The 26,240-nt window shown below is 37.9% G+C and overlaps 1 protein-coding gene across 12 annotated transcripts in view; it reads right to left on the bottom strand.

Moving 5' to 3' along the window:
• TFPI (tissue factor pathway inhibitor) overlaps positions 1–26,240 on the bottom strand; it is an 85,341-nt gene that overhangs the window by 37,879 nt on the left and 21,222 nt on the right. For 3 of the 12 annotated variants that reach the window (XM_075093977.1, XM_075093978.1, XM_075093983.1), the window contains exon 1: positions 2,216–2,285. The exons of 2 other annotated variants lie outside the window; for them this stretch is intronic. In XM_075093977.1, the coding sequence (XP_074950078.1) occupies positions 2,216–2,225 (10 nt within the window). In that variant the 5' untranslated portion in view covers positions 2,226–2,285. Of the gene's footprint in view, positions 1–2,215; positions 2,286–4,611; positions 4,665–7,331; positions 7,742–26,240 lie in introns of those variants that run through there. 7 more of the 12 variants (XM_075093980.1, XM_075093987.1, XM_075093988.1 and 4 more) reach the window with 7 other exon arrangements.

The raw sequence follows: 26,240 nt of genomic DNA, 5'->3' as shown, positions 1-26,240 counted from the left end.
CATTTGTACAGAGAACAAAAATATTACCAGGGTATAGCATTTCTAGTCTTCCACTGAACTCCTACATTTCCCTGAAAAGCCTATCTTAAGAAAAGTAGGGCTTCCAGATGCTTGGGCAATTTCCCCAGAGGAAAAATTAACGCTATATAACTGCGTATCTGCCTTACTGCAAAGTCTACTGACCAAACATAATCTCCTCTATCTTCTTGCTAACCTTCCCCGAAGGTCACACATTTCCAGAACATTGTGTCAGGTACGGGTGGAGGTGGGACAAAGAGGGTGAAGGTTTTAGTACTGAAATGCTTAAATCCTTCTGTAGCTTAATTATTTCTTATAACTCCCAAAGGAAGAGTGAAATCCAAGATCAAAGTGAACTTGGCACGGCTTTTTCAGTTAAAAAACCCAATCCCTCTAGAAAAGTCCAAGTTTTCCGATTTAATGTTCAGCTGCCCAGAAACAGAACTTTAAAACTGTAAGCCTCTTATGACATTGATGTTATTTCCTTTATTAATACATTCTGTTTATTTGTTATTGTATTTATAGGGAAAGCACAATTCAAAATACTTCATCTATGACATTTGGCCCAGTAAAATATCAAATGCGCACGTGTGAAAACCTGTCTCATGGGAAAGACAGGAAATGTCTTGAGTTTAAATAATTAGTGTTAAACAGTTAGATTAATTAAGGCCAAATTCTGAAAATCTCTGGGAGTATACCTAGCCCCTTACTCCAGAAGGGTTCTAATTTAGGACAGTCAAGGATCAGTCCAACATTAATACCAGCTTTTCTCTACATCAAAATGTCGTTAATGCAATTTTCATCAATTCCTAAGACATTCCCTTCGGAACTGGCACTCTGGTGCTCCCAAACTACCTACCTTTGAATGAGACATTTTTATATCTGTAACAGACAACACCTAAGTTACTTGACAAAGGGGACCAAAGGTCTACGGGTAATAATTGACACTGATTTATTTACTGGTTTAATTAAATGTTTCCTTTGTGAATAATGCCATTAGCTTCCCTCAAGCTGGAATATACATAGACAAAGCAGACCACAAGCAATCCAGGAAGTTCTCACTAATAGATCCTTATTACCTGGTCTTATAACCAGGCCTTTTTAATCCTGCCACCTAAACACAGAAATATGAGAAAGCTCTCAAGATTTTTTTCCTACAGACGAGTATAAAACTCTGTGTGCTCTCCATGCAGTTTGCAGCCTCTGGAGTCAGATCCTTAATGTGTGCGCATGTGTATATATCTCTCTCTCTCTGTGTGTATACATATATATATATTTACTTAGCAGTCTCATCAACACCAATTTCTATAGCTACCAGAATGTTTAGAAGCAGCAAACATCTCTACATTTCTTCAGCATGGTATTCATCTTTAACTAGCTAACTGGAAAAAGCAAAATAAAAGCTAGCATTTCCAGTAGCAGCCAAAACCAGACCGCTTTAGAAAACAGCATAGAGTGACATTGTAATGGCAGCAAAAGTGACTCATTCACACTGACAGCCCAGGAAATGGGAGCACACACACACAAAAAAAAAAAAAAAAGGCAATGGATATAAGTAAATAGTGGAATGAACAGGAGACAGGATGTGCATAGTCAGAGGTTGAATTTAGCACAGCCTAAAATTAAAGACAAAAATGACTAATTAGACAGGATTATAGCACCTCTGATATAAAAGCAGACCTTTTTCAGTTCACTATGCTTCATAGGCATTATATTTGCCCTATAATATTTTGTCCTACTTACTAGGACTGTATGACAGAGATACCTGTAGCATTGTCTCCCAACTGGCAAAGTCAGTGAGTTCCCTTAAAAAGTATTTTATTACATGTGCTATCTTGCAACTGTTTAAAGCACCATGTTTTCTCATTTACTTTGGAGTAAGTATGGAGAATGAAGTAAGTATGAATTCTATCACCTCTGCTCTGATGTAAACTGAACAAAGGATGATGATACATACCCCACTTTTAAAATTCCCAGAGTCAGTGCTGGCCCCTCATTCAAACTGACTTCTGCCAGAGCAAAGACTTGCAGTGTCACAGTAACTCAGTAAAAAGGGAGGCAGTCTACTGTGGATCATCAGCACGTAAACATTACTGATTAAAAGCACAATCCATGAAAATCCATCCCCCCACAGCCCTCAGTTTATCTCCCTCCTGTGCCATGCAATCCCTATTCATTGCAATTCCTTGGAACCTACCTTGCACCATTTAACATAAACGCTGACTTGCTGTTGCACTGTTCCAGCCTCTTAAATCCCCAAGTGAAAACTGGGCAGTGAAAATGTAGAAAAACAAACCCACTTTGGTTCTGTTTGCATTAAGGTTGTAAATGCTGCTTTTCAAGCACAAGTGATAAACTAACTGAAATTAAAACCTTGATATGTTTTGAAATTGAACAAAACCCCCAAAATTAATAAGCCTACCACAAGAACACCCTTCTTATTTCACGTAACTATAGACCTCTCTTGCCTTTTCACTTTCCTTTGTCAACTCCTTTCACTTGTGCTTTAAATCTGTTTTCCATTTTCCCAGCTTAGCTCCAGGACCTATTTATTCCTATTATTCCCTTCTCCAAGTTAGCTCACACCTGTCACCGAGTATTTTTGCCATCTTGTCTCCACTCAACTTCTCTTGTGACACAACTCTGGATCCTAACCTCCTCCTCCACTGAGTTCTCCATCTCACCTGGCTCAGTCTGAAGTAAATCTCTACTCCAAATAAGCAGCCTGTATTCGTTGTGATGTAGCTTTCAACAGGGAAAGGAAATATATTCTTTTGCTCCTACCAAAATATTTTTAAAATGTAGACTAAACCAAATTACTAGTTTACATAATTTCATAAATCTTGAAAAACAAAACACTAAATCCACCACACTCAAACCTGTACTACCTGGACAGAAACTACCTGTCTGTGGCAAAAATATAGGTCATATAATCCTATTTTCAAACAGGGAATGCCTTCAGCATCCTAATAACAGCTACTCTCAGAACACAAAAGCCACTAGCAAAACAGGCAAGCAACAATATTAGTTTTGGTTTTAGGAAAACAGCATGGCAGTCCCAACATTAGCATTATAAAGCCCTAGCCTGTTTTTCTAGCAGTTTGGACTGGAAAAATGTAGTGTATGTTTTCAAATCTCAGCTGTGTTTATTAATAAATAGTCATGTATTTAGAAGTCATTTAACTTACCACAACCTTCTTTTCTAAAGGAGAGAGTCATTTCAGTGCTGTATATTTGTTATCAACTCTGTTGTGTATAATTTCAGATTGTACACACTACAGAAACACAAGTACTCCATTTCACTAGAGTGAAGCTGTCACTTCCTTACTGAAACAGGCAGGCATAGGAGGAAACTACCTGCCACACTGAAACCTCTTGTGACTGATTTTGACCATATCTTACTATTAACCTTTTGTAACCTCATCATCACATAGATAACATTTTGCACACGTACCAAAAATCAAAATACAAGTCTCCTTGCTTTGTCAAGCAAGTTTAGCTCACCCTGTCCATCTTGCCAGCTGGAGACGTATTTTTACTGCAATACATGTACAAGCTTTGGATCATTACACAGGTCAGAAATGCTGTAAATTGTCTTCAGTGGGAACATCCCCAGATTCAGACTGCTTCAAATTATCACCTTACAAATATTTAAAACCACATAAAATAACACTGCCATAGAAAATAAAGGGTCACATTCCCTTCATCTCCCACCATAGTATAGATAGTGCTGCTTATTCTGGTGGCGGTGCCAGCTTCTGCGGACTGAGAACATTCATCAGATGAGTCTCAGAGAACACAGAACTTCAGCCTTATCTTTCTACACTACCTTTTCTCTGACTGATGAAAGAATAAGTCATTGTCCAGGACCTCATTATGTTAAAGATTGTAGGAATATAAAGGAAAAAGACTGCTTCTCGGCCAAAGTAAAAAATGTTTACAGAAAATGCTAATACACTTCTGCCACAAGCCTTTCTGTGACTTCATAAAAGCTACCCGCTAAGTAACTCCTTCATATAATACTTGTATTTCTAATTTACTTGCTGCAATTGCTATTTTCAATATAATTGTTTTAAAGTCAGCTCTTTTGGAATGCTCTATTTTCTGGAAGAAGGTTGAACTTTCTTGTGTTCAGATCATATCCTGGGTCAACATGTTCAAATGCCTAGTTTTATGTGTTCACTAAACAGTAAGTCACATTAACCAGTTAACTTAAGAGGTATAATCAGTTATGAACTGCACACATCGGGGGAGATGGCAACAATACTAAAGATGGAAAGCGAACAGCTGTATTAACAGCAACAGGAAATAATTAAGGAAACAGAACAAAGGAGTTATGAGAGAAAATTAAAAGTACTAAAAATAAGTCTATTTTGCTGTAAAATAGCTATGAGAGGAAAGGAATTATACAATTCCCCATATGGTTTTGCTTCATTCTGTCCCCAGGGACACTCTGTCCCTATTGTAAAGTAAAAACAGTTTCATAAGAGAAACACAGAAGTAGGTAATTTCTCCCTGTTTTTTAAGACACTTCTCCCTTGTTTCAGTGTGAAGAACAGCTTTAGATTTCAAGATCTCCTCTTCAATCCTTACTGAAACATCTATCCACTTCTGGTTTCTTTAGGAACTGTCAGCTTCTCCTAGTTGTTCGAGAGAAAACACGACACTTCAGAATGTAGCCCAAACAAGGAGCAATAGAAAGTACTGGAATTAAATAGATTTTAAACAGCTTGCTCCAAAATTGTGAGATATGACAGTCACATAATTCTTGGGGCTCCCAAGCTCTGCTGATGTTCTATTTTTTTAATTTAAAAATTTCTTTTCCTGTTCCTGTACAATTGCTCTGATTCCCTATGGCAGACATTCTCAGAACATACTGAATGCACACCAACAAAATCATTATAGTTACAAAGCACTTCAAGTAGCTACCATTTTATTTGAAAATGTAGAAGAGAGCTATTGTCAGAATAATCTTTTCAAAGTAAATGCAGATGCTAAAGCAGCTTCCTGGAATTTTAAAGATTGTGTCAATGTCTCTTTTTTTCCCTATGAGATTTAATATTCATGTTTCCAGAAACTACCCTAATCCCATTGATATATCTGTGAGAGAAATCTGTGTTCTCTGCCCTAAAGTAATTCAAGACCACAGAGTCAGACAAATAGCATAAAGTGTATCAGTGCCCTTGTACTGGAGAACAGACAATCTGAATGCTGGTATCTGTTCCTGTTTATGCACTTAACTTGGAAGGGGCACTGGAGAAACATATAAACAGTCTTTGAAGCTAGATCTGGAATCCAGTAACTCTCCTTCTCTGACCATGGGTCTGGCCTAGCTAGAGGTGAGATTTCAATCTCACTAAATGCTCATGACATGTCCTCTGGAAGCCTATTAGGAAGCTTGCTCTTTTACACCTTTGCTTTGTTTCCTACACACACCATTTCTTGGGCCACTTTTCCCCAATCTCTTAAAATTTCCTCTCTGACAGAAACTCTGCCTCCTCTTCGTACACTCTCCCTCATTTCCCTTTAGATCCGACACTAAGCTCTAAAATAGTTGACAACAATTTATGAGTTTTTACCATTAGACTCAAAATTAACTCTCCAATGAGATTAAGGATAGATAAATTAAATGCCATTAATTATTCTATCTGTCCTGAGTCAAGAAGATCATAAACCTTTAGCTTACCGTTATTCTGCATTTAGAATATGAGCTAGATGATTTTTCAGCAGCAATATTAGTAAGTGTGGGCACTGCACTAAAAGGCTAAATGCACTTAAAAGGTCATATAACTACACCAGGCAATTGAAAAGCATTAAATCTCCAGATTATAAACTGTGCAGTGCACAACATAAGGATAAACATAAAGATTATTGAAAGTCAATTTAAAGCACACTTGGAGATTCTCCAGCATAAAAGTTCTAAAAATTTTAAAGATATGGATTTATCAACCAATTGCCTACATGACTACTTTTTAATGAACCCTTTCATGTGGGACATATTTGACAGGAGAAAAGGCCACAGAACAATGTGTTTTAATCATCTTTACCCCCTAAATATTGCTCTAATTGTGTACATTACATACGAAGTAAACTTGATTACAATTCTCAAATTCAGCTTGAACAACAATCCAAGTTAATTTACTGTGGATATAGATACTTGCTGCCTTCACAGACAATCACAAACTCTCTCCTAGTAAGATTAAAGAATGAGCAGAAGATTACAGAGGGAAAAGGCTGACAATTTTTCAGAGTAGGCGCCTAGCAGTTCCTACAGCATGCCTTTGCAGTTCATATCTGTACTGACAGCTGGACTTCCTGTCTTTGCATCTGTCCATAAGACATTCAGAAAGGAAGGTTTATATCTTTACATGTTTTCCATGAAGTACTTTGATGACTAATTTCTAGAGTACTGAGTCACATTGACCTTTCACATACTCTCCCCCATCCAAATTGTTATTGTTCTCCCTACTCCACTGCTCCCACTGTTACATGCCTTTTCATTTAAATCGTATTTAGATTTTTCTAAAAGTCATTTAAATTTTAGCTAACTTTTTTTAAAATACAAGCTAGTATAACTGTTTTTCATTACACAGTTACTGAAAATGAAGTTTATGTCAATTTTTCCAAGTAAAATATTACAAAAATCACCAATAATATTCTGGGGTTTTGGGAAGGGTGTGGTGATGTTTCTTTGTTACATTGGCAACACGGTAAGCCTCATTCACTACCTTCCTCGTTGTTCAAGTGTTTTTAGTTTCTTGAGAATTTTGATATATATTGTAAGTGAAATTGATCTATAGTAGCATCAGCTTAATTTGTTTCTCCTAAATCATTCTTCACTTCTCAAAATATTAATTGCTTCAAATGTTACACGGCTTAGAAGGATTTGAAATAGGCTAGAAGACCATTCTGCCTGAATCAAGACTCCCTTAGAGCTACTGTAGTGGAGAAATTGTTTTAAAAAACAAGAGCTTTTTTCATACTCCAGCTATTTATCAAAATTAACACGTTCACATTTAGGATGCCTTTCTTTCAAAGAACTGCCTTGGAGCTCAAAATACCTTAGCCTGACGTTCTGACAACCCAAGATTAGTTGTAGTAGTAATCATAAAAGCATATTCATTGTCCTACTGTTTCAAATTTACAGAGAAAAAAAGTCTCCCTTTTGCAGCACTCATCGCTGGACTTTGAATCTAAATATCTGACTACTGCATCTATCACATTCTAAAGGGAAGAACAGTAGATACTCCTTTCTACCAGCTAAAAAAAAAGAGATCTCATGTAAAACTGAAAGTCTGTTACAAAGTACTCACCAACTCCTAGCAACAGTTCTTGAAGAAAGAAAGAATTCTTGAATCAGTGCTGAATATGATCCTCCCCTACTAATTCACGTTGAAGGGGTGGGGTGTAAAGCTACAAAGGCAGGATTGCAACCTGATCTGCCTAGAGCAGGCTCCTGCCTGTGGATTAATCAGCTACTCGTTGTTCTTGCTTTTTGTAGAGCAGAAGGGTTCACTCTGGGTAGAAGTCAGAGATCTGCAGCAGCAGCTTCCTGCTTAAAGTTTTCAGTTCTGCCTGCAATTTAGAGCAACTATTTTCTAAACAGCCCTAGCTAAAACAAAATGCACTTTTAAAGATGACAGTCTGTAGGATATTCTATTCATTGTACCTTGCAGGCTTTGATATGGCTCATGAAGAAGCCATATTAATACCCTATTTAAAAGAGATATGTTTTAGTTTACTGTTGTTTTTGTTCGTCCGTCTGTTTTTTAAATAAAGCCATGCTCTTCACTCTAGATCTGGGCTTCATTCCTGACAGTATCTGGAGCTGTACTACAAAGGCTATTCTGCCTTTAGCTAGAATAAACCATCTATTTACAAATCATGCAAGTATGTGCTAAAGCTAAAATTAAGCATCATTAGGAGTACCATGGCTGAAGACAGGGACTCTAGTTGTAAGACTGAGACCTTGTAGCTTGTGGATGTAGTTACTGACAACCAGAATCCCAGTCCTGGACACACAGGATGATTTCCCAGATAATGAATTAAACAGCAACAGAGGCAGAAGTAATAGATGAAGAACAGTGACTTACACCGTTAGTAGCTCTAACTAATTGTAATTATTTCAGGGCAAAGACAAAGAGGTGAGTTAAATCACTTTCATTGCAGATTTCTATTCATCTGTTCATCATCATCTTGAAACAGATTGGAAGTTTTTCAAAGTCAGTTGACAGGTTAACTACCTCTGACACAAACAGAAGTGCTCCTGGCACCTTCGTGGATCTCCTGCCTGTTGTTCCTGACTGTAAGAATGTCTGTAATACTTTTCAGGGCAAACTCAGTGGTCAGCTGAGTCTACTGACTATCAACTGGGTCAATAACCAAATGGATTAACTGACCTGAAATGGACTAGAAGCACTCACGAAGTAAAAGGGCAGTTTAAATGCTGGGGGTGGGTGTCTACCATGCAGTTACTAACTACCAACTGCTAGCTCAGATAAAGCGAGGAGCAACTCAGCACAGGAAAAGTTGGTTAACTGGAAATGGTCAGTCTGTCATTTGTGAGACACCAATCCACTGAAAAAGATATTTTGGGGCCCATGTGTTAAGAACCGGTATTTGGTAGTACTATCCATATGTCTCTTAAAGGGTCACAAGTAAGACAGCCCAAAACAAATTTATTACAATGACAAAACGATTTAAAGAATTCTCACTTTGTATATTTATAATGGAAACAAAACCAACTAGGTTTCCAAAAAAATGAAATACTTCTTCCTTTTGCTTTTCTTAAAATGCATCTGTGTGGATGAACAGAGAGAGTTTCACATTTGCTCCACTGTACAAGAGGTTTACAGAGGAGTCATACCAGATGCTGAACGGTCTGAATTTATCAGTACATGAAAATATATTAATAATCTAGGGACTTGACCTGGTTGAAACTTCAAGAGGGCTTTTTTTTTGTTTTAATGAGAAATCTATATTTTTAAAAAAATGAATATTCAAAAAAGAATTTTCAAAGTTCATATAATAATATGTTAGCATCATTCCTTCTTTCTTGCAAAATCTCAAGTCACTCAGATTTGATGTGCAAAATCAGAGTCACAGACTGGTAGGGGTTGGAAGGGACCTCTGGAGTTCATCTTGTCCAACCCCCCTGCTTGAGCAGGCACACCTAGAGCAGGGGGCACAGGAACGTGTCCAGGCAGGGTTTTAATGTCTCCAGAGAAGGAGACTCCCCAGCCTCCCTGGGCAGCCTGTGCCACTGCTCTGGCACCCTCACAGGAAAGACCTTTTTTTCTCATGTTTAGGTGGAACTTCCTGTGTTCTGCGTTGTGCCCATTGCCCCTGTCCTGTCACATAATAAAGTAATTCTGAAAGAAATAGTCCTCACATACATGAAAACCAAGAAAATGCTACAGTCTTAAAACACATTTTGTCTTCTTATGGTCAAATAAGTTGAAAATCACATATAAGAGAAGTATTTGGGGGGACATGTAAGAGAATGAAACCCCTTACTTTGATTAAAAATTAGATTAAGAAATCTTTGGAAAGTAATAAAACAGGATGAGAGTAAAAATACCAGCATGTGTATGAAGAGCACATATCCAAAAGAAAAATTCAAAGGGAATAGTATTTCATTTTAAGATTAATATTTTTGCTTTATATCTTGTTAATGTCTCTCCAGTTCCCATAGGCAGTCCTCCTAATTTAGCTGTCAGGAGGGTCTCTGGACTCCTTTGCACTGTAATTATAAAACAAAAACCTTCAGACTTTGAAGATGGAAACAAAACTGTTTTGAACCTTTAGTGGGATCAAAGAATTCCATTGAGCTAAGACCTGGCCTAGATAATCACACTAGCCTCTGGCTTGCCCTGAAACCTCCTGATAGCTTAAGACAGTTGTCAACAGGTCCGCAGCAGAAAAAGTCCCTACAATTCTAAAAAAAAATTTTTTGTTCCTTTTTAGAAGTAGCTTTTGAGCTCAGCAAGACGAATCTGTGAGCTCTAAAACTAGTCCCTGAAAAGCACTTTTCTAAGGTCCTAGGGGAGTCTAGAAATCTCTCAAAACAGAACTGACCAACCTAGCTTCTCCTTAAGAGATCATTTAACTGTGGTTACTTTTACTAAGCTTTGTTGCTGTTCTGAAGAACTCAGGCATCCTCACTTAGGGAATTTCTAACCTTAGAGTATGTAACATTATCATTATGTTCTCTGTTCATGTTTATGTACAGCATGTGCTACGTGAATCAATTGCCGATATGAAGATTACAATTCAGAAGATGACCATTTCACATAACTTCTGACGTCAACCCACAGAGTCAAGCTCTGGTCAGTTATGGAATAGTAGGAGCTGTACATGTTATTGAATCAGTGTAAGAAAAGACTATTTGCAGTACATACACCAGCAGGCTAGCTACCAAATTCTGCTTGTTTTTCACCAATTACACTGGCATCCAGCAGGCCCAGTACAAGCCTAATATTCCAGACCCCTTTACAAGCTGCTTTCTGCTGGCCTATTTTGAGTTTACTGGGGTTCGACAGTCAAAGGAAAGTCCAGAGGGCATTTATATGACCCTTCTCCTATAGCCAGGATAGCTTTACTCAGGGATTACAATGCTAGAACATCACAGATTGGAGAGGGGCAGAGAAGGTCCAGCAGCAAGGTCTGAAGGATAGTAGACGAGACAGGGGCTACTGAATTAATTCCAGATAATTTCTATCACTGAGAACTTCCACAAAGAAGTTTGACATAAGCACAATTTTTACTCCATTTCAATTAAAAAAAAAAAAAATTTTACTTACACCTCCATTTTGCATGACCTTTATGCCTTACTATGTATCAGTAACCAGATATATGCAGAAGTACAGCTAAAGTAAACTAAAACAGAGATGCCATAGAAAAAAATGCCTTGTACAAATTCTTGGAATACTCAAAGGCAGTTTGGCTCTGGAGATTTCAAAGCTGAGATGATAAGAGTTTAGCCTTCTGACAGTGCACAGAATTACTACCCACAAATTGCGAGATCAGGGAATGGAAAAAAAAATGGGGGAAGCTTTGTGTGAGAAGTCAACATCATTACAAATTTAATGAACAAACACACACTGCTTGAAGAGGCACACTTGCTATGATCTAAACACAGGAAAAATCCCTCAACTCCAGGTTCTCAATGTGTGGCTCTCACTATGGACCTCTTTCTGGTGACAGCTCAATTTTTCAAACAGGAAAAACGGAATAGAATGTGCTATGTATCCTAGGACACCCCCCCAGCTTAGAGCTCTGTCTTGACTACTGGTCTGCAGAAGGTAGGCAAGAATAACAATCCTAACTGTAAAAGTCTTAGGATTTGAACAATGCTTACAACCTACAGGTCAAAAACAACAGACTTGATTCACACCAGTGACTTTAGGTCAGATACTCCATCCTCCTCCCTCCATCATCTGCTATGGTACTACCACAGCCTACGTTTCCACCACAGTGTGGAAAAGGTAAATTTACTGGGAGTATTGTTAGTGCCAGCAAGACATCAAGAAAATGGAAGACAAGGGCTAATACTAACCCAATAACTTCAGAGGACTGGGGCAGCGTCACTGTCTTGTGGAACGTCTGTCATCAGTTTGAGCTGGCAGTCAGGCCGAGACTAAAATGGATGGAGGGAAAGACAATGAACTTCAAATTCAAATTCTCCTATACTGTGCATCTTCATCTGTACAAAGTGGATGGGCTTCAGCAGAATATGTTATACTTAATCACAATCCTAAATACATGGTGTTCAGAAATGAAAATGATGTGCAAATGTCCGATCTTGTTATTGTTTTATTGTACCAGAACAGAGATAAAGCAGCACAAAACTATATGAAAAGTTTTGTGTGCATATTAATGTATATATTAATTTTTTGAGCTCTATCATTCCCGAAGCAAGATCTACTACATAACACAGTTGGAAAAAACACAAAAGGATTTGCTTACATAAGCTGTTCTTCAGGTCATAATGCAAATGCCTCTCTCAGTGAGGGTGTGACATTGCTTGGTCTTAAACAACATAGATGTTTATGATGCTTTGTTGCCCCCTAGTGATGATACTCCGTTTTTCCACTGCTTAGTTCTATAAAAATTTTCATAGAGCCAAGGGGTTTCTGTCTTCTGCCTTAAACAAACTACATCATAACTTAGAACTTCTACTTAGTACTTGAACTGGATGAAAATGTATGCACATTTCTCAGTCCTCACAAAGAACTAGATAGCAGGCTTATGGGAAAAATACCGCTAGCGTAGCTGGCTTGCCCCAGTGAGTTTAAAGTCAGGGCTAAGATGTAGCAGTCACTACCACCATACAGAGCAAAGGCTCCCAATAGCCTTCTCCTCAGCACAGACACTAATCATCTTACACAGTGCAAGGTTGCCGCTCTTGCAGAATTTCTGAAAGCACTGAAAGTTGCTATTTCCTATGTACAATGGCATGCCACAGCAAACCCTTACAGGAGGGGACAGTCAGCTACTTATCACAGACTCCACATTTGCACTATTAGTAGCCAGTTTTGTAGTTAAGTGTTACATTGTCTTAAAATTATCTGATTTTTTTGAGGCCACTGAAGTATATGCCTGCTTTTCCAGCTGAGGGCATCTACATGTTGATGACATACAACTCCAAAACCCCAACCAGGTTCTCAAAGAGGAACATAAGTTCCGTTTAATAAGTGTTTTGCAAATGCTTTTGCTATTACCATATTATATTATATTTTGCTATTACTGCTTTATATCTGTTGTATTATTTTTATTGTGATCTTTATAGCATTTAATATTTAAAACCCACCTAAGAATACATGAAAGGAAGTGAAAGTGAAGGATCTTCTCCAGTAAAAGGAAGATCAGAACCCAGAAGCTGGCCCCTGAAAACCTGTCTGTATAATACCCTCCTCTCTTCCCCCTTATTGTCCTCCTTTCCTGTACTTCCTGTTCTTAAATGTTCTTCTTGGCTATCTCAAGTGTTTTCTAATGACTGAAATTAGAATGAACAGAGAGGGTGACTGTTGTTGCTGGTCGCAGAATATTGAGATAGTACAACGGGGAAACTCTAAAAACACAGGCTTTGTTTCTGTCTTCAAAGGTAGAAGTCATTACTGAAGTTGACTAATGGAAATTTAGGAACAATTTTAAAGGAGAGAGAATCTCCAAGTTTCTCAGGCTTTACAACCAAATTTATTTTATCACAGACATCTTAGGGTTTTCTGCTTTGAAAGTCAAACATTTAGCAAGGCTAACAAGGGTAAGTTGGATAACTGGGTTATCCTAATTTGTTTTTTCTTTTATGGGCAAGAAGAGGAAAAGAAGCAGTGATGGATGAGAGGAAACTGATTATCAGATCTATTTCTTACTGGTTGAAAAGTTTCCCCAGCTGAACTACCAAATCCCTTTGAGAAGAAGCAAGGAATATATTCAGCATCTCCCTTTCTGGTTTTGAGGCCCAGTTGTCTTACATTGAGCAACTGGTTCTCTTGAAATTAAACTTCTGTTTGTCCAGCAAAACTACACTGGTTCTGCAGTCAGCTGATGCTGCTGTGCTTGCTCCTGGAAAAAGTTTGTATTCTTAAGTTATCCTTCCATCAAATCCAGGACTAAAACAAAAAGGTCATTGTTTTGTTGTGAAAATTATTCTTTTCTTTAAGCTGAACACTATCTTCTATCCTACAGAAATCCAGTATTGGCATACTAGCAGAATACAACATTACTTTGTAGATACCAGATTAAAGGGGTTTAAATACACAATATTTTTAGTAATTTGAAAACTGCTTAAAACAAGCAGGGAGAAGCAATGCAACTGTGACTCAGACTTAAATTTTTGTTCTTTTCTTGGTCAAACCACTTGCCAAAGGACACAAGTGACACTTTAACATTTCTTGCTGTAAGCTGGGTAGTTGTTTCCTTTCCAAGTCTTTTGAAAATATTATTAATATAAAGCTGCTTTTCAAGAAAAAAAATCAACTTTAAAACAAAAAGGCAATATTGAAACAAAAAGCTTTTCCCTAGAAAACTTGAGCTGAATCAGAGCTCTTGTTCAACTAGTACTTCATTAGAATCCATTTTATGATAAACTACCTATACTTATCCAATGCAGTGCCTCACAAGCGTTAGTCCCTCAGCCTATTCAGTGAGCTGGGTCTGCTTGTGGACCACACTTCTGGTGCAGTATGTGGCCCATTCATTTGAGCTGAAAGGTGTATCACAGTAAATTTACTTCTGCAATACTCTAGAAATTACCATATATATCCTTTTAATAATTTTTTTCAATTTTCCCATTCTTTCAGTCCTTACCACTTTAAAAACAAATTGAGAGTAAGTTTGATGTAATATTCCACTTCCTCGTAATTTGAGGCAGAGGCCTAGAACAAATATTGCATCTAGAGCAAGTGAACACATAATGATTTCTATCTCATGAACTTGTAAACTCGTTATTAAAACCATGCTTTTAGTTTTTAATCAATTTTTATGTGTGTTTCTTTTTGCTTATGAGCTTACATATACTTCATTCATCAAATTCTTAACAGTAAAAAAAGAGGGTGACTTGGAGCATGCTTTTGAGAAGTGCAGCGATAAGCTACTTCTACAGTACAATTACAATAATCAGAAAATACAGAATATATCATGTAACATTTTGAATAATGTGGAGATTTCAAGACTCAGTTCCAACCTTTTGGGTAACTGAGGAAGTAGGGGATCAGGTCAGTACCAGATGTCACTCGTTTTTAGAGCCAGAAGCTATATGAGGTTTGAATTCATTATAAACCTCATACTGACTTCCACCAAACAGAATAGGGACTTCTCACATAAGAGGGTGGTAAACATTTTGTTACCTTCCCTATACAAGGAAGGTTTCTTAATCCTTTTTGGTCCTTTTATTTCATTCATTTGATAAAAACTGAAAGAACTGAGGCAGATCTGAAGCAAAATATAATAGAAGTACTACCTACTGAATCATGTTATAATAAAAGAGGGTATGAAATGCTGCGTAGTCTTGTTAAACAAATTGCCTCACTGGACAAAGTACTTGCTTTCAAATAATTTATTCCCGACTTGGCTCAGCAAATGTCTAATTCTGAAACAGATATGGGTTAATTAAACGCTTATATGATTTTTCTAGATTAGCTGTTTATCATGTTTTGCATTCTCATGCAGTATCTGTTTATCCTCTCAATGAGTCCAGTGCTTCACTAAAGATCTTAGTAAAAAAACCTCCTTTAACCATCCATGTCCTTTAGCATTCATTCCAAATACAGAACACAGCTAAAACTAACTGGCTTAGTCACTGGATGTCACTGTTGCAGCACTAAACTTCAGTATTTTATCTGGAAACAGGAGGCAAGTATACTTGTATGTATTTTATTCCTTCACATTATTAAAGGATTGCATTCCTGCTCAGGCTGAAGAGTTTTATTACAGGTGGAGTACTTAGAATTGTTCAGGCCTGAGGATAATTTATGCTTTCAGGGAAGACTCTTCTACCAGTGGCTTTTCATTTTATTTTTAAAACTCCATTTCTATTTTAATTTTAAAATGTGTCCTTAGTTCTTTGTTTCTGCTGCTCTGAGAAGAGTTTTATTTCTGAATATATTTTTATATATCACAGTGTACCTAATTCTGGTACTACATATATAAACACACATATATACACACACACACCAGTACCAGAATTATATGCCTATTTATGTACATGTATGCACATATAACATAAACATAAAATTTCTAAAAACATGCCAAAATAGTTTTCTTGGTAAGTTCATATAGGCAATACATTTCAAGGATTAATCACTGCAAAAATAAAACACCTACCATTTGCCTTAACAAGCTGAGGGAAAGCTGAACAGTAAGAGAAACACCAGTCTGTATGTTCATAACTTTGAAAATTAGTAACTTAAGCATGTGCATAAGTAGCTTACAAAGTCAGAGTCTTCACAAACAATGAATAGAAGTGAAGGTTATTTTCTCTGTAGTAAATTTGACTGGGAGACACTAGTTACAGATGCTCCTACGAACAGAAACCTGGTCACTTTCTGTGCTATTTTGTGTTTTTAATATACCAACTTCTCACAGGTTGAATCTTCCTCTATGGTATGGCTGGGGAATAAATAAAGGAGGTACAGGAGATACTCAAAACATGCCATAAGGAACAACAACAGGAGTTTCACAATATGCTTTCAGAAAAATATTTTGGGGGTGTGAGTAAATGAAGGAGATGGCAAGTGAGGACATCACCATCCGCTGCCAGTTCTGGTAAGTCTGAGCAGCTAGCAATGAAGCATTTACCAGCTGACGTGCCAAACCTGTATGCACCCCTCAGCCCCTGCTGCTGCAGTGTCAGACTTGCTTCCTCCTGTTCACCCCACCTCAACACTGCGCTGTACCCCCTTGCCAAGAGTAGCTCTCAGTGTCCTTGCCCCAGTTGTCATTTCTGTTCTATCACCTGCTGACTCCTAATGTCTACACCAGACACAGAAAAGCAATCCAAGCATGTAAGCAGTAAACCTGTTTCCCAGCCCTACCGGGCTGCTAAGAAAGAAAACAAAGCATTACCAGCAACTATTGTGATAAAGACCTGCACTCCCTGGGGCTGGCTGCTTCCTCACCAACTCACTGGCTTGCAGTGAAAATTGGGAAATGCTACATAATCTTTGGCTGTCTTCAGCTGCTCTCCAGTATCTAAGATGACATCTCTAAGCTCAGCAAGCTCTTAAAGTATTCCCCTGAGAAGTCATTAGACAACTAAAGCCAGCCAGTTGTTCCTGTGTGACAGTTATTGCAGTGCATGTGCTTACCAGAGAATGAAGGGCAATGATGTACACAGTGTTCATAACTCCTAGAAGGCACAGAACAATTGTCTGCCCTTTGCCATGTTCCTGCTTTCCAAAAACCTAGGGACAATTCATGTTTCTTTACAACATGACAGAATGCTAATCACAGAATCACAGGTTGGAAGGGACCTCAGGGATCATCTAGTCCAACCTTACTGGGAAGAGCACAGCCTAGACAAGATGGCCCAGCACCCTGTCCAGACGACTCTTGAAGGTGTCCACTGTGGCCCAATCAACCACTTCCCTGGGGAGATTATTCCAATGGGTGACTGTCCTCACTGTGAAAAATTTTATTCTGGTGTCCAATCGGAATCTCCGCAAGAGCAACTTGTGTCCATTCCCCCTTGTCCTCTCCATGTGACTCTGCGTAAAAAGGGAGTCTCCATCTTCTTTGTAGCTGCCCCTTAAGTACTGGTACATGGTGATGAGTTCCCCTCTAAGCCTCCTTTTCTCAAGGCTGAACAAACCCAGCAGTCCCAGCCTATCCTCGTCTGGCAGGCTTCCCAGTCCTTTGATCATCTTGGTGGCCCTTCTCTGGACCCCTTCCAGCCTGTCCACATCCTTTTTGTAGAGCGGGGACCAGAACTGTACACAGTACTCCAGGTGTGGCCTGACAAGCGCTGAGTAGAGTGGGATAATGACTTCTTCTTTATCTCTGCTGGCGATGCCCTTTTTGATGCAACCCAGCATCCTGTTGGCCTTCTTGGCCACAGCAGCACACTGTTTGCTCATGTTGAGCTTCCTGTCCACCAGGACCCCCAGGTGCCTTTCCACAGAGCTGCTCTCCAGCCAGGTGGATCCCAGCCTGTGCTGCACTCCCGGATTATGTTTTCCCAGGTGCATGACCTTACACTTCTCCTTGTTGAACTTCATAAGGTTCTTGCTGGCCCACTCTTCCAGCCTATCCAGATCTTCCTGCAGAGCAGCTCTCCCTTCTGGAGCGTCTACTTCCCCACTCAATTTGGTGTCATCAGCAAACTTCATCAGGCTACACTTGATGCCGTTATCGAGATCACTTATAAAGATGTTGAATAACATTGGGCCCAATATCGATCCCTGGGGGATGCCACTAGTGACAGGTTGCCAGTTTGAAAAGGAGCTATTTACCACCACCCTTTGGGTGCAGCCTGTCAGCCAATTCCCCACCCACTGCACAGACCACTTGTCTAGGCCATAACACATTAATTTCTCCAAGAGGAGACTGTGGGGAACCATATCAAAGCCTTGGAGAAGTCCAGGTAGACAATGTCCACCGCCCGCCCCATGTCAACCAGGCAAGTCACTTTGTCATAGAAGGCCACCAGGTTTGTCAAGCATGATCTGCCCTTAGTGAAGCCATGTTGGCTTTTCCCAATCACGTGCTTCATTTGACTTGTGATGGCCCCCAGGAGGATTCGTTCCATAACTTTACCAGGGACTGAGGTAAGGCTGATGGGCCTATAGTTACCTGGATCCTCCCTTGAGCCTTTCTTGTAGATAGGGGTAACATTTGCCTTCCTCCAGTCCTCTGGGACATCTCCTGTTCTCCACGACTTCTCAAAGATTATGGAGAGTGGCCTTGCAATGATGTCAGCCAGCTCTCTCAACACCCTCAGGTGGATGGTGTCAGGGCCTATCGATTTTTAGGGGTCAAGCTCCTGTAGTAATTTGTGTACTAACTCTTCCTTCACTGACAGTGGGTCGGTGTTTGGATCAACCAGCAATTTCATAATCTGTCTTCAGCAAAGCTCATGCTGCCTTCCAGTATTATTACTGTTTTTTCCAGTCATAGAGAATAAGTAATAAATAATGAGCAGATTAGACACAGGTGGGAAGTCTAGATATCAGTCTGTACTTCAAGAAAGGGGGAAGTACTGGATTCAAACTGGGGGAAAAAAAAAAAAAAGAAAAAAGCATGTTCAAAGTCCAGTATCATACTGTTTTAAAGCTTACCAGTCAAAAGAAGACCGTAGAACAGGGAATATTTTGTACACTGGAATACTGAAACTCACAATGCGATACTAACAAGATGCGTGTCACGGTCCTCTGTGACTACTCTAGGTGGGAGACCCCTTTCAAACTCATTAGGTAAGAGCTACCTTAGATGACTGCTACGTATCAGATTATTTACTGGGTAATATAATTTGTTCCTTTCTTTAGTAGCAAAATGACTTCAACTAATACACAGGATTCAAAACATCTCTTATGTGCAACAGTTTCATGGCACGCACACAAAGCAACAAAAACCCAAAACAGATCCTTTGCAAGACTGAATGTCTCAGGACATAGGAAATGGAACGTAATGCCTTTCACAAAAGTTTTCCATTTGGGCTTGATCTTTTCAAAATGAAGAGTAAACATCTGGGATATTGACCAGCAAAATCACTTAAGCATGTGCCTAACTCTAAACACATAAGCAATAACACTGGAATAAGGAAGTACTTTTAAAAGGAGAAAAACACATAACAGGTTGCTACATAAAACTGTACTTACTGCTGCATTCTTGCCTCATCTAGCAAGTTCAGACATATTGGTCTGGTCAGCAACTGGATGAATCAATCAACTGAAACTGTATCCATAATAGTTATTAATAGGAATGAATTAAATTAATGATGTCTCATGTGAAAGATTTACTAATGATACTACCAAGGGACAAGTCAGAGAGGAAACTGAGAGTGTAGTCTATGGAAGACGAACAGCAACTCAATCATCCTGTTTCACACAGAAAAAACAGTATTTATAAGTGCTCCACAGGGAGTAAGTACATCCTTAGCACAGCACAGTTCAACACAACTGTTCAGAATATTCACAAAAGCTGTATTTACAATGTCTGGAAATTTGTGTGGCTTCTATGGAAAAATCCCAATTTAATTTCCGTAAAATCCTAGTTTTCTCAGTGACAAATTTGTAAATGGCAAGTATCTACCACTACAATATTCTGATCATATAAAGAGCTTTTTCATAATCCCTATGGAAGACAATATAAAAGCAAAAACCCCCATCACACTTTTGGATGCTTCTCTGAACCAAACCTACCAGAGGTACGTTTTTTGCAGATAACCTTTCCTTCTGACAGTGATTTTGTGAGGCTTTTTAATAATGCATCATTTTCATTAGATATCATTGTGAACCTGGATCAATGGTTGAAGTCTCTCTCCATCTTCCCTGAATTAGCCCATTTGAGTAAGAAAACATGTGGAGAAGGAGGATTTTCTATGAAGCTCATGTGCTGTTGGTAAAAGAAGATTAAGAATTACTCTGTATTTTCCTTTGATCCTCTGCCATCTCCTTCTAGCACCATACAAATCTCCTCTAGATTCTGGCAGAAACCTGACAGCTTGCTTGATTTCTCTACAGCAGGTAGGATAGCAGGGGTGATACTTCTTGCTTCCTTACACCACTACAGGGTAACAAAACCTGCCCAGAGCCAAGACACTAATACACACACCCTGCTCTAATACATCAGATAACTATTCTAATAGAAGCATATAAATTTCTTTCACAGAATAACTCTCATGCAAACAAGTTGCAGTTGCTTACACCTATGTTTCATGGAAGCTCATAATACAAACTACTTGCAATAATTCAAACGCTGAAATAGGTTCCTCTCAATAACTAAATGTAAGCTGAACAAAGGTATTTTACCATCACCAGAGCGCTCTATTGGGCCATATTTAAAGATATTTAAATATTCACCCCAACAGACTTTTTTCATTCAATACCCTTTTGTAAATTTCGTTGCTCATTGGAAAAATAGCTGATATATAGATACAAAGTACCTGTTTATGATGGCTTTTCATCGTATCAAGAAATTCTAATAAAATTTGACCAAATCAATTTTTCCTTCAAATACCTTGTAATTTTATAAAAATAAAAAGAAACCAAAGCTACTTATCCAAAAATGCTACAATTATTTAAATAGAATATGCAGCTGACTTGTAAGATACATACAAAAGCAAGTATGTTACTATTAGACTGATTTAAAGATTGCCCATTTCAGATCTTTTTGATGGAAAGCCGCGTTTGTTATATACTTCCCTCCCTCACCCTGCCCTGCAATTCTGGAATACACTGACATGGATAGATTTCAGCCAGGAATGAAAATTAAGAGAAAAGCTATATATTCAGAGATACAGATTCTGAGAACCAACTTCCTTTAAGGCAGCTCTGCTCATTCTGTTGTTTCTTCCAGTTCGATTTTACAAAAGCTAGTTGTGAAGTGAGATCTTGTTCCTTGTGCACATGGGTCAGAATCTAAACAGGGTTAGTAAAATAACCAGCCAGCCTGTGTGATCTTCAAAGCAGAGTATCTTATGTTAATCTTTCTTAGCCACCATTTGCAACACAACCAGACTCATGGTGGTAAAATTAAACTCAATGGGGCACACTCACTGAGTCTGGAGGAGTGGCACTTGTCTCAGCAGGCCAGTTCAGCAAAGGGAACATCAGCTAAGGAAGTATAATGAATAGTTGAGCAAGTCAATTGAGAAAAGCAGCAAAATAAATCAAGTGTAAAATTTGAAGCTAACTGGCACCACTTTTTGCTGCAAAGTAAAGGTTACCGTCTCCAGCAATGAGAGGTTGGTTTTATTTTAATACATCTGTCTTTATGAACTGAGATGCAACCTTGATCTGCTGTGCAGAAATACAGCCATTGACTAGTACATGTGCTTCTTATCACGATTCTTTTTATGCACATTAATGTTTGCATATATGTATAGTTGGGTTGACGTTCATTCAAAATAAAAGGACACATCAGACAAAATGTGTGTTCTTTCAAGTCTGAAAAACTTTTGTTGAGTATCTTTTCTTGTTACATGCCCATTTCTGTACATGCAGTTCTGTGCTTCTGGGTTCTTATATAAACTAGAAGTGCCAGGTGAGTACTTGGAAGAGCACTGTTGCAAGATATTGAGCATGATGAATTCAATGCACACTCCTCAGACACTGTGGAGATTGCAGTATCATTCTGTACTTAGAAAGATGTCACAGGTCTGCCACATATGAAGCATTGTAAGGATTGAGCTATAGTACTATGCAGTGTATTTCCTCCTTTGTCAGGACAGAAGACCTTCAGGTTTTAAGGGTGAATCATTCTCAGAAGCTCTTTAGGTTAATTTTCCAGACTAAATTGGTGTAAATATTTCAGTTATACTTTCAAGAAATAACTTCTCTCCTTTTGTGACCTGCAGAAGGGAACCATGTGCCAATAGTGCACCTAAGTACAGAAATCTTTTAACTGCACTGCTCTACCATTTCATACCAGCTCCACAAAGTATGACTCTGATCATTTAATCAGCAGTGACAGATGTCAAACTTCCCTCTTATTTTGTTCACTTACTGCTGAAATGACACAAATATGCTTTCTAAATAAAAGAGGCTTGAATAGGTTACAGACACAGCATAGGGATAGAATTGTTCATACACTGAAATGCAAGAAGAAGAAAATTGAAGTTTTTCAGGCCTTGTTCCAGAGATGTAAAATGATGTCTATACAGGCAAAAACCATTTTTACAATTCAAGTTTTTACTTCCTTTCTGTTAGTGTAGTGCAGGGAACGGAGGATGAGGTCAAATTTAACAAGAAAGTGAATCAGTGTTCTTCAGAGTAATCAGCTGTTCAGGAGAAAAAAAACACGTCATAACATATGCACAAGAACATACAGTAATTTAGTTAATCATTTTCAATCCTTGATTCTACTATACAATTTTGTTTCTTAGCACAAAGACCATAAGTTCAATCAGTTCTGTTGATCAGGATGTGATTTGGGGGTGGTTTTTTTTGCAGGTTATGACAAAATTTTAAAAATAATGAAGAACACAGGCATTATTATGACTGTTTTGTTCTATATAAAAAAGAACAATCTTTCTGGTTTTTGAACTGTGCTTTTTGGATACAAACTCTAAGCAGGTGGACAGGCCAGCTGGAAAGCAGAAGGAAAAAAACTAACCCAGAAAGAAGTCACAATTGCCCAAAGCAATAGACATGTTTGTTTAAAGTTGAATCCCTAGGGAGGTTTTGTAAGTATTTTTGGAAATAAAAATATTCATGCTAAATTAGGTGTCCCCTCTGTAAACAGCATTTTTTCCCGACACTAAACTGCTTTTTTGCTAAATGTAGCTGATTCACATGATAAAAAGAAGGTCCTTTGATTTTTGCAGAAAAAAAATTACTTTTCTTACCAAAATCTCATCCTCCACTACCAATCCTTTGTTCACAATAGACAGCAGAAAAATGATTAAACGAAGTATCTGTGTGAATAATACTCTACCACTTCTTCCTGCTTATGGAATTAAAGGGGCACTGGATAATCAATTAAGTGATCTATTGAGTAAATACCTTGCCTATGCATACGGGATATCAAGGGGCGTGTGCTTAAAACATCAAACCACAACAGTTTCTTGGTGATTGATTACTGCTCTTTGGTAAAATGCATTAAACTTCACAATATTCAATTTCATTACTTGCTAATGATTTTGCAGAAACATTTGTGACTTAGATGGTAGCTTTTACTACCATTAAAGAGCGAAAACGATACTTCTCCCTTCATTGTTGCATACCAGCCTACTTTTTGTGCCTCTGAAATCAAAGAAAGTAATTGCAGCTCTGTAACAAGCATGGCTGTACAGAGTAAAATGACCTAGAGCTATCCTCCTAGCTTGCAGATGGACCTTTATGCTAATGTTTGCAAAGCATCTAGAAAGAATTAATTTTCCTTTTATTTCAAAATGGACTTTAAAATGGACAGTCTTCTCAGTGTAGCTTTATCATTAGGTTAAAAAAACCACACACACAAAAAAAGAAACCACAAATCCCCAAACAAAAAAAAAAACCTGCTCTACTAGAATATACACATCTAAGGTTAAACAGTGGAGTATGTTACTGGATGAAAATAGGATTTGTGATTTGTTTACTCACTGATATATGCAGATTTTCTATTTAGGTACTATGATTTTCAAAAATATAAAAAAACCCAACTGCTTTTTTTTCAGATTTATTTTAAAAGGTTGACCACCTATAAGCGACACAGCAAATATTCTGTATGTGTGGTACTAAGCAATGGCTGTCAAAAAAAAGTCACTTCACCAAATATATTTTTGTGAAGTATACATAATACGAAAGAACCACACTAGTACTCTGGTATTACAGTGGCTACTTGTGAGAGCATCTCTCTTCCTCCAAAACAAGTAGAGTTTAAAAAAAGTGGAATGCTGAATATTTACCACCTCATGGGCATGGAGATACTCCAACATCCTCAGGCAAATCTCTGCAGGTGTTCGTCTCTGGCAGATTTTCAAGTCCACTGCTCAGAAAAGCAGCTCATCCACAAGAGGGTGGAGAGGTATTCCCAAGGGTTGGACTGTGCCAGTGCATGGTCTGTATTTTATGCAAATGATTAACATCACAGTTCTGTAGCATTTGCTCAATACTTTAAAATTTTTCATCTGCATATCCTATATCTTTCTGGAATGAAACTTATTAATCAAATTACAGAGGTGTTTCAGTAAATTGGACCATACAGAAACCTGCAAGGTACAACTTCTCCATAGATATGGAGGTTCCTATTAATCCCAAAGTATGCAGAATCTCTAGCCAGTACTTACAGCACAATCATTTTTTCTGGAATGACACAAATAATATAACCTGATAAGGAACTATGTTTTAACTACTGCCACTGGTATAAGCTTTAAGCCTTTGAAAACAAAACTAAAAGAAAACTAAAATAAAACCTGATGACTTGGTATCTCAGCCGACCTCAGCAGTAAATAACTCTCAGGTTTGCTCTACACTCACAGAATGCTCTATTCTGGAGCACTCAAAAATATTTTGACTGCTTTATAAGCTTTCTAGAGGAAATTTGGTATCTTTTTACAAATAAAGCAGTTACTCATTTGGTCACTATCGCCAGAAAATTATATAAATTATATAAATATAAATTATATAAAATTCATCTCCTAAATTTGTTTCTACATTATTATTAAATTCTTTGCAACATAGTTAATGCTTTCTACAAAAAGCAGTCTCAAATCTTAACATGTGCTTCTGACTATATATACTTTGGAATCTGCCACAGGAAACATGCATGATGTAATGACTGACTATAAACCCACCCCACATTATAATTCATGGCTCTTAAAAGCACAAACAGAAATGCCACATACAGAACATCCACCAGTTCTTCCAACAAAAAGGGATTTCTGCATTAATATGATTTCCATTCTGCAAAGCACTTTTTGCAGGATCATTTTCCATGAGCTTTATGTACAAATCTAAACATAAACCCCCAGTATTTAGTGACCCATGCTAGTGGAGGTCATAATGTTTAAAGGTCACATTCAGTCAGAATGCTGAAATATCGTTTCCTTATTTCCTCTTTCTTCCTATTTTTTCCACTATTAGGAACAGTTGTCACCAAAAGTAATCCATCCAGAATAACATGCATCCAAGAAACCTCTGTTTAGAGAACAGATATTATTGGAGAATAAAAGAAATCCTGAAAACACTGGTTCCCCTTACAAGGTCCTAGCTTCTATGATTTTGAGAACTTACCAGCAAAACTTTAAGATAATTCAAAGGCAGAAGAGAAATGAAGATGATTCCACATTTCTGACATAATATTGAAAGAAAACATGTAATTGATTTTGCAGATTTTCCTACCCTGGAACCAGTTGCAGAACTAGCTAAAAAAGGCATTTCACTACTTATCTTCCAGTATGATCTAGATCTATTTTTCTAGTTCACTACTATATTCTATTACCCATTCTGTTCAATCACTAAAACTGTTTCACAAAGAAGAAACAATCATTTATTAGTCTAATAGTAGTGAATAAAAGGGTTTGTCTGCAGTACACATTTAGGCAATTCCTCTTCTAAGATGACATTCAGATCATTTAAATCACAGACAACAGAAAGAAAATACTAAATGAGTACTGCAGCTAATGTGGTTATAACCCATTTGTGTTTTGCAGGATACATCCAATGGTCACTACTGTATTTGCCTGTATATTTCGTGGCTGACAAGGAGGATTTATTGTTCTGAATAAGAAGAGAAACATCTATCTTAGCAGAATGACTAACTTCCTGCCCATAGTTTTAAATCTGAAGGAAAAGAGGAAATAAATACATGAAAGAAGGAATCTTTTTTATTTTATATGAGGTGCCCTGTTTATCCATGGCTGCTGCATCATAAAAAGCAAAAACCTCCAAATTTAATGATATACTTATTTTGATTTTTTCATGTTGCTTCTTTCCAAAATGAACTCTAAGTGTCCAGTGCTTCCAGGGATACTACAAGGGGTTTCAGAAACTATGTATCAGTTCAGGACTTTTGAATACCCAGACCAACTTAAGATCAACTTCAGCAAGATACAATTCTTTAACAAGCTATAGAACAAGCTA

This window comes from Phalacrocorax aristotelis, chromosome 5 (genome assembly GCF_949628215.1).
Source record: "Phalacrocorax aristotelis chromosome 5, bGulAri2.1, whole genome shotgun sequence".
Lineage (NCBI taxonomy): Eukaryota > Metazoa > Chordata > Aves > Suliformes > Phalacrocoracidae > Phalacrocorax > Phalacrocorax aristotelis.
The sequence above is the reverse complement of the archived record's forward strand: the minus strand, read 5'-3'. Positions and strand labels throughout refer to the sequence as shown.